This window comes from Microchirus variegatus (assembly GCF_963457635.1).
Source record: "Microchirus variegatus genome assembly, chromosome: 22".
Taxonomy (NCBI): domain Eukaryota; kingdom Metazoa; phylum Chordata; class Actinopteri; order Pleuronectiformes; family Soleidae; genus Microchirus; species Microchirus variegatus.
Window position 1 is genome coordinate 8,324,927 of NC_139823.1, and position 9,085 is coordinate 8,334,011.

A 9,085-nucleotide genomic window follows, 5' to 3' on the forward strand; every position below is an offset into this window, starting at 1 on the left:
CTCAGGGATTGTGCTTCAAGATTACTATATTTACAAGTGTCGCCTTGCCGCAGAAATTGGTACGAGACAAAATTCACACATTTATAATTATTCATCAGTTTAACATACCATCATCTGCATTCATGTTATTTCAGTTTTTTTTTTAGTAAATGGGAGCGAGCTCAGCTGATCAATGTAGGCTTATTCTCCCTATGGAATTGTACCATATGATTTACATCGAAGTGCGTTAATTATCATGCTGTCATTGTCCTGCGATGTAGAAATAACTGACAGCGACGTGGGAGTTAAAAATAACTCACAACAATGTGTGCCTAGTTGAAGGAATACACTAAATAATTGCATACAACTTGAAATGGCGCATATACTGTAGATGATCTGTGGTGATGGCGCTGCATCAAATTGCATTTAAATTATTAAAAAAAAACGTGCACGATGTGACAAAACAGTAAGAATGAATAAAAGTGTACAATCAAACAAACTGTCCTGATCTTTGATAATACACAAAATATCACTGGGGGGAAAAAAGAGATAAGGGTTTACAATGGTTAGCTTATTTTTTTCCTCTGCCAGACAATGAAGCATGTGTATAAATATTTGTTTTGGGGTAAACAGTCCCTTTAGGGTGTGGCGTGGCATTAATAAAGGAGCCATATCACTCGTGCATCCACTGAACGCCGTATAATCACCTGTCCTCCAGGTTAATTTGCTGTGAGCTTTGTGGTAAAATGGATTGTGCGGCTGAGCCATGGTCTGACTGGGCGACCCTTAAAGGCCATCAATAATGAGCAGGTGTAGGAGTGCACTTCTGCGCAAACGTGTGCCTCGGTGTGTCCAGGGAGGATGGCTAATAAGGGTTTAAAAGCCACAACTGTCCACTCCGCCCCTTAGCAGGCCTCCAGCTGTCTTCTGTGTCAGAGAGCACCCCTGTTCCCTGTGACAGAGCAGATCACTGATGGCAGGAAACCACAGGGGGCAATAGTTATGTTCAGCACAGCACAAAGCGCCACCAAACTTGACCAGATTAGCCATGCTGGGTAATTAAAGACTTAGGGTAAACACAGGTTGTGTGCACACGCGTGTGTGTGTTTGTGTGTGTGGTTTCTTTTAATCAAGAGCCACAAACACAGGAGGAAATACTTCATACTTGATGGAAAAACGCAATGTGACGTCTGGCAAACAACATATAAATAACTTAAAGGCCATCTTAAATGCATTCCCATGAAATTTTTAGTGCCACTGTAATATAAGCCACTACCTGTCATGAATCCCAAATAACCTTGGCTCTATCCTCTTAGTTCAGCCCAGCCTCATTCCTTATTACTGGCCTGACAAGGAAATGTTTACCCATCCGACAAGAGACGAGCCATTTCGTAGTCAGAAAAAAAAGCAATTTCACCTGACTGGAGTCGCACACTATGTCCCCATATCCTTGCTGGCTATAATTTTGTTGTCATTTTGTGTGCTGTGATCATATCATTGAAGTGACAGTGCTGGGCATTAGGTAAAGTCCCTAAGCTGGTGCTCACTTTCAGGCTTTCTCTCTCCTTGTCATTCACATTGATTAGATTAGACCCAGGTGGCGAGCAGCAGATTCCTATGGCACAACAATAATAAATGAAAAAAAAAAAAAAATATGGTGAAAGAATGCTCAGCTGAGCACGTTTAAAACACAGATTTATACAATGACTGCATGTTTTTTTTGTGTGTGTGTGTGTATTCTTTGTTGTTTCTAGATATAGTTGATCGATTCCCCAAATTATAGTCATATGAAATGCATCTTTTAAACTTAGAAAAATGAGAAGAATGGTGTTACTCTTAGAAATAAAAGTGCTAAGTAGAACCATATAAGGTTCTTCAGCTTGTCCTCATAGGAGAACCCTTTTTGGCGCCGGGTGGAACCTTTATAAAAAGGAATCCTTTTGAAACCCTTTATTCAGGAACTGGGTTTTAAAGGGTTCTCTGGATCAAAATGGTTCTCACTGGAACCATTAGTTTTACCAAGAACCCTTGAAAAACCCTTTCTTCAGGAAAGGGTTTTTCAGAAGCAAATGGTTCCAAGTAGAACCTCAGCCCTTGTAGAAGAACCCTTTTGGAACCCTTATTTCTAAGAGTGTACACAGAAAAATGATGGGTCAAAAATAACCCAACTTGTGCTGCCCAGTAGTGCTGGTACACTTTTGCACCAGACCAACAGTAGTAGTTGATTTGACCCAGCAAGATGGATTGGTCCATTTTAACCCAACAGATGAGTTAGATATTCTACCCAAATGCTGGGTCAAATTAACTACAATTATGGGCTAGAAGGTAGAACCTCAGCCCTTGTAGAATGACCCTTTTGGAGTGTAGCTCAACACAGTGTTAGTGCTAGGCAGAGCTTAGAGAGCTGCACTGTCTCCCCAGGGGACAAGGCTGGTCATGAGCATCACACATCAGCCCCCCTTCCCCCTCCCTCCTCCTCCTCCTCCTCCTCCTCCTCTTTCCTAATGTCCACTGCCTGACTGAGCCAATAGAAAGAGAGAGCATCACCTAATAATCAAGCTACTAGTCCACCAAGGAAAACACATGCTGATTTGCTGCATGGGAGATTCAACAATTGTTTGTTTCCGTGGGTAAAGAAGAAGCCAGCCTGTTTTGCTTATTAAAGATCAGCGTTGGAAGTGAACCATAATCCTGTAATGAGGCGAGCACAGAGTGACCTCTTTTTTTTTTCGCTTGGGCACAGACAAGCCCGTGCTTGTATGTTTCACAGGAATAGATTGCCGGGGCCCTATAGCCCTACTGTAATAATGACCCCTCTTGTTAGCGTCAGACTTACATGGCTGTTCATTAGACATCCAGGCTGCTAGATGCTCCGGTGCCGCTTTCCTCCTTAACCTGGTCTGATTCAGATTGTTTCGATGCACATTCTCACGCTGCATAATGACACACACCAGGAAAAAAAAGTTTTGCAGTCAAGTGGCCCTTTTTTGATGCTGTATAGTCAGTGGGTACTTTATATTTAAAGAGAGTCCTAGTTTCTCTGCCCTCATTAAATACATGAGTACAACAAGTAGGCTGAGCACTTTTCCTTTTTCTTTTAGTAGCAGACACTGTAATGCAAATACATGCATCTGCCTAATCACACACTGTTGAAGCTGTGCCTCTCTAATGGCACAGGAGCCCCTTGAATTATTGTTCAGACTCCAAACATAATGTATGACTAAAAAAAAGTGCTAGAATTAAACAACACCTATAGTCAGAGAAACCACTGAGTTTGTTAACTTGGTAATAACAGCAACCTTGTTATAAGTTAAGGTTTTTGCTCTGACTGCAGACTTTGAACGGGAGACTGACTTACTTTAACTTGTGATTCATCCATCTTAACAAGTCTCCCTGCAGCTGTAGGACTTTACTGTAGAAGTTGCCTGTAAAAGTGAGAAAACACTGATTTTACACCTCATTTTCATCTCTTTTAATTGTTATTTTTCTTTTACTAAACTTGCTATTAATATATGTAAATTAATATCCTTTATTGTTATTGCACATTTACACCGTACACAACAGCTTATAAAAAAATGTCTGTATAATAATGAAACACGTTAAAACACACTTTGTTGTTTTTCTTGGCATTGTCCCTTTAAAACAAGCAAAAACATTGTTCCATATTATTTGCAGCAATAACATTTAAAAAAAACAACAACACATTTTATATAGGATTTATCATTTTATGTCATTTTTGATAGATCTTTATTCTGCACAAAAAAAAACACACCAACATTGAATTTATATAAATTCAAATCAGCCGCACAAAATGCATTTTTGTGCGCTTTACTGTCAGCAGCAGCTGCAGCAGCTGCCCGCTATCAGTGCACCGGTTCATAACTTTAGTGCATGAAATATTCAGCAGCACTGGGACTCATAAACACATCTTCAGTGGGACGCCATGATTTCACGCTATATCGCAAACATTTTAAGGCATCAGATGCACTGCCTGTCATTTTTGGCGTGTTAATAATACATCCTGGCTTCTCCGGCAAACACACTTGGGCACTCATGGCACATGAATAGGTAAATATGACAGATAAATAATAGGTAAATAACGTGACGAGGAATGTTGCAGCAGAAAGTAGCAGAAAAAAAGAATTTTTGGAGACATTTATTTATTTATTTTTTTCTATTGTTTGTGTTATATGTTATATTCTTAATATAAGAAGCAAGAAAAGATCAGATTCCATATGCTGTAATCAAATATAGGCCCGTGTCACACTGCAAACAAATCACTTTTACGCACAGCGCGCCGCATATTGTCCTAATTAAGAGCTGTCTAATTAAATCACAGCCCTGAGTTAACCAATGGTAGCACTTGTTTCATTAGCAGAGCAGGCAGAGTGATGGAAGGAAAATCCTTCCTGATTGCAGGATGGTGTCAATTGGCTAATTTGCTGCCGTTGGTACCTCAAGTCATAGCAAGGCGTTTTCATAGTGTTAGATTAGGAAAGGCGTGCGCAAAGCTTGTGATAAAGGTTGAGCTAATAGCGGTTTCCTATTGCGCTATGCAGGTCGAGAACTGCATCTCGCCAGCGAGTGATCTTTCCAAGAAATTTATGAATGTGGGCAGTGGCTTTTCGAGCTCCGATGGATCGGAGCTTTCGCTGCAGGACCATCCTATTATATCTGCAAGTGACAACCTGGAGAGAAGTTCACCTCTGAAAAAAAACTCTAGGGAGATGACGAATCAGTCAGAGGCAGACAATTTTCCCGACTCCAAGGACGCGTCGGGGGACGTCCAGAGGGGCAAACTCTCTCCTGATCTTCACGGAGTCACTGACATCCGTCATAGTTTCGATGGATCTGCAGGAGAGCGGTGCATCTTTTCTCCATCTACCCAACCGCAGTCAGTCTCAGCAGCTCCCAGTGCCATGTTCCCGTACCCGAGCCAGCATGGACCAGCGCACCCGGCTTTTTCTATCGGAAGTCCCAGCCGCTACATGGCACATCACCCGGTTATAACTAACGGAGCTTACAACAGCCTTCTGACCAACACTTCTCCTCAAGGCTACCCGACGGCGGGCTACCCTTACGCACAGCAGTATGGACACGCGTACCAAGGAGGCGCATTTTACCAGTTCTCTTCAGCGCAAGCGGGACTGGTTCCGGGGAAAGCGCAGGTGTATCTGTGCAACAGGGCCTTGTGGTTGAAGTTTCACCGGCACCAGACAGAGATGATCATCACAAAGCAAGGAAGGTACGTGCATACAGGCTTATCTGTCAGAAATGATTGATTTTACGCATAACTTTCCTATTTAATGTCACACAAAAAGGAGACCGTTATACAACAGGTGCTTTTATTTCAGTGTATTTTCCCCCCTCCATGGTTTAATTTCCTTTATTTTCCACAGACGAATGTTTCCATTTTTAAGCTTCAACATCTCTGGCCTCGACCCAACTGCTCACTACAATATATTTGTGGATATTATACTCGCTGATCCGAACCACTGGCGTTTTCAGGGAGGAAAGTGGGTGCCGTGTGGAAAAGCAGACACGAATATAACAGGTATTATATCATATTTATTACAATATTTAACTGGTTAAAACTTAGGAATTTTTTTTTTAAATAATCATTACAAATAGTCATGGATATTGTTTCTTTTTGTCTGTTTTCTGTAGGAAATAGAGTTTACATGCATCCGGATTCACCAAACACTGGTGCGCACTGGATGCGTCAGGAAATATCATTTGGGAAACTTAAGCTCACAAACAACAAAGGTGCCTCCAACAACACTGGGCAGGTAAATATGTTTGCAGCATCAATGAAATATCAGCTTGAATCATGCACGAGATAAAAAAATATAGAACGATTTCATTTTCGTTTATTGCATCGCCTGAATATTATTGATTTATATGTGTTATTTATATGTGTTATTTACAGTTATTTTTTATTTTATTATTGATCAAATAAAGCTGGGATTTTATTCCCTCTGAAAATCAGAAAGTGATTTTTTTTTTTTAACTGAATCTGCAGATGGTGGTTCTTCAGTCTCTGCACAAATACCAGCCCAGGCTCCATGTGGTGGAAGTGAACGAGGACGGGACAGAAGACACCAGCCAACCTGGAAGAGTCCAGACTTTCACCTTCACAGAGACGCAGTTCGTCGCCGTCACAGCTTATCAGAACACTGATGTACGAGCACTCACTGTTTCCACACAGTCTAAATGTCCCCACTGTGCCACTAATACATCTTATTTTTTTATTCATTACATTTTATTAAACACCATATATTTATCCTCTACTGTTTTTAAATGAAGGACAACGTTTATTAATTTTAAATGTTAAATATTATAATAAATAAATATTTGGAAAAACTGTCTCTCTTTAACACACACACTCACTCACACACACTCTTCTAACGAATGTATCCTTTTTTCCCCCCACAGATAACGCAACTGAAAATCGACCACAATCCGTTTGCTAAAGGATTTCGAGACAACTATGACACGTAAGATTTGATTATAATTCACCGTTGTTTCTGTTGCAATTTGATTCGATTTTAAATTCACAGTCTATCTATTTATTATTTATTTATTTATTGTTTTTTTTTTTAAAAAAAGGAACAACTCAAATAAAATGACTATTTATTGTCAGAACCACTCTGTGGAATATTAACAATTATTTTCAGATGATTTTTAGACACTGAATTTGATTTAGTTTTAACTGTATAATTATGAGGTATTTTTGTTAAATATACACAAATGTTATTATGTGAAATCCAACAAAGAAAGTTGAGGGAAAATAAGACATTTGTTGGCACTGAGTTTCTACCTGTTGAGTCACGTGAGTGCAGCTTTAGAATAAATGCACTTTAGAATGTGTGCGTTTTATTCTCTTTTATTATGTGCCGTCGTGTGTATTGATTTTAAATTATTTAACGTGTAAATTATGGAAATTGAGCATTTCACAGGTCAACAAAACGAATTAAATTGTATTATTATTATTATTATTGTTGTTATTATTGTGTGATGACTTTTAATATATGGTGTGTAGCGGTTGTGTCGCGCAGTGTTTCTGTTTCTGAGCTTCTTCCTCCTGTTTTTCCTCAGTGTCTACACAGGCTGCGACATTGACCGCCTCACTCCATCACCGGGTGACTCTCCGCGTTCGCAAATCGTTCCGGGTGCGAGATACGCCATGCACAGCTCTCTGCTGCAGGACCAGTTTGTCAGCACTTATGCCAAATCTCGCTTTCACCCTGGCGTGGGGACCGCTCCTGGCACGGAGCGCAGCGTCCCACTCGGCAACAGCTTGCTGTCCCCGCAGCAAACCGAGGAGTCCACTGTTGCCTCCCCCCCGCAGCGATGGTTCGTCACCCCTGCCAACAACCGACTGGACTTTGCCGCCTCGGCATACGACGCCGCCGATTTCGCCGGTAACGCGGCCACCTTGCTGTCCTACGCGGCGGCCGGAGTGAAGGCTCTTCCGCTGCCGACGGCGGGCTGCTCCAACCGGCCTCTTGGCTATTACGCGGACCCGTCGGGCTGGGGAGGACGCACGCCGCCGCAGTACTGTGGCGTCAACAGCAAACCCAGCTCGGTGTTTTCCTGCTGGCCCGCAAACTCTATCAGCGGCAGAGCCGGAGCCAACTACCTGCAGGCCGAGGAGGTGGGAGACTCCATCCCCACGGAGAGATCGCCCATCAGCGGCGCCGAGGAGACCAAACCCAAGGACATGACATCCGAGTCGAACTGGATAGAGACGCCGTCCTCCATCAAGTCCATCGACTCGAGCGACTCTGGGATCTTTGAACAGGCCAAAAGGAGGAGAATCTCGCCCTCTGCCACGCCGGTGTCAGAGACAGTGTCCCCGCTGAAGTCAGAGCTGCTGGCACCGAGGGAGTGTGAGAAGAACTGCACAAAGGACATTGGTTATTACAGTTTCTACCCTCACAGTTAAAACAAACCCATCTATCTATCTATCTATCTATCTATCTATCTATCTATCTATCTATCTATCTATCTATCTATCTATCTATCTATCTATCTATCTATCTATCTATCTATCTATCTATCTATCTATCTATCTATCTATCTATCTATCTATCTATCTGTACATATCTACAGGTTATTCATAAATGATGACGATAATACTACTAATAATACTAATACTAATTATGATAATTATTTTAAAAAAGGTTTGCCACCTCCTCATTATGGCCAAAGTGTAAATGTAAATCCACTGAGCTGAGTGTTCAGTCCTGATTTCTTTTCATTTTCACACTGTAATTATTATTATATTATTATTATTATTATTATTATTATAACTATTATTTTTGAATAATAATATTAATAATATTAATAATAATAATAATAATAATAACACACTGTACATAATATACTGGACATTTGGTGATAGTGATTGGATGTAAACACACACACTTACACACACTTACACACACTAGATTGAATGTATTTCATAAGTAGTGTTTAAATAATACCGATAAAAAAAAAAACATGTTTAGTAGCCTTTTAACTGTTAGTAAAAAAAAAAAAAAGAAAGGAAGAAAATAAATGAAAAAAAATAAAATAAAAATAAAGATGTTGCTGAATCTGTACATGACATGATGTTCTTGTGTAGCATACGCTGGCATAATAATCCCTGTCAGTGAGGAAACAACGTGTTTTGTACCTTGATCGAAGCTTGTAGGCGAACCCAAAGTTGATGACGTCATGCCGATCACTGCTCTACATCCATGATACATGTGGTTGAATAAAAATGATTAATGTCGTTCATGTATAAACTTGGGGGTCTAATTTGTTTATTATTTATGTATTTATGTATTTATTTATTCTTTATTTATTTTATTGTTTTAGTTGTTTGTTCGTTTATTCTTTCAGGATGCTATTTCATTTTTATTTTTTATTTATTTATTTTATTTTATTTATTTATTTTATTATGGTATTCTGTATCTTTGTGTATCTGCTGTAACGTGATTTAAAAACAAATAATAAAATAAACGATGTTATCGTTAGTAATGTTTTTTTTTTTTTTTTAGCTTTTAGTTTTTGTTTGTTTGTTTTGTTGTTTGGCGGTTTTAATCGAAATAGCTGAAGT

At 40.0% G+C, this 9,085-nt stretch overlaps 1 protein-coding gene across 1 annotated transcript; it reads left to right on the forward strand.

Annotated features, from left to right (window-relative positions):
* Window positions 1–4,532: 4,532 nt before the first annotated feature.
* Window positions 4,533–7,927, forward strand: tbr1b (T-box brain transcription factor 1b; the record flags this gene model as incomplete). Its single annotated transcript, XM_083908981.1, has 6 exons — window positions 4,533–5,224; window positions 5,379–5,533; window positions 5,647–5,768; window positions 6,002–6,160; window positions 6,415–6,476; window positions 7,078–7,927. The coding sequence occupies 6 exons, from the start codon at window positions 4,533–4,535 to the stop codon at window positions 7,925–7,927; spliced, it is 2,040 nt and encodes a 679-aa protein (XP_083765107.1).
* Window positions 7,928–9,085: the final 1,158 nt, after the last annotated feature.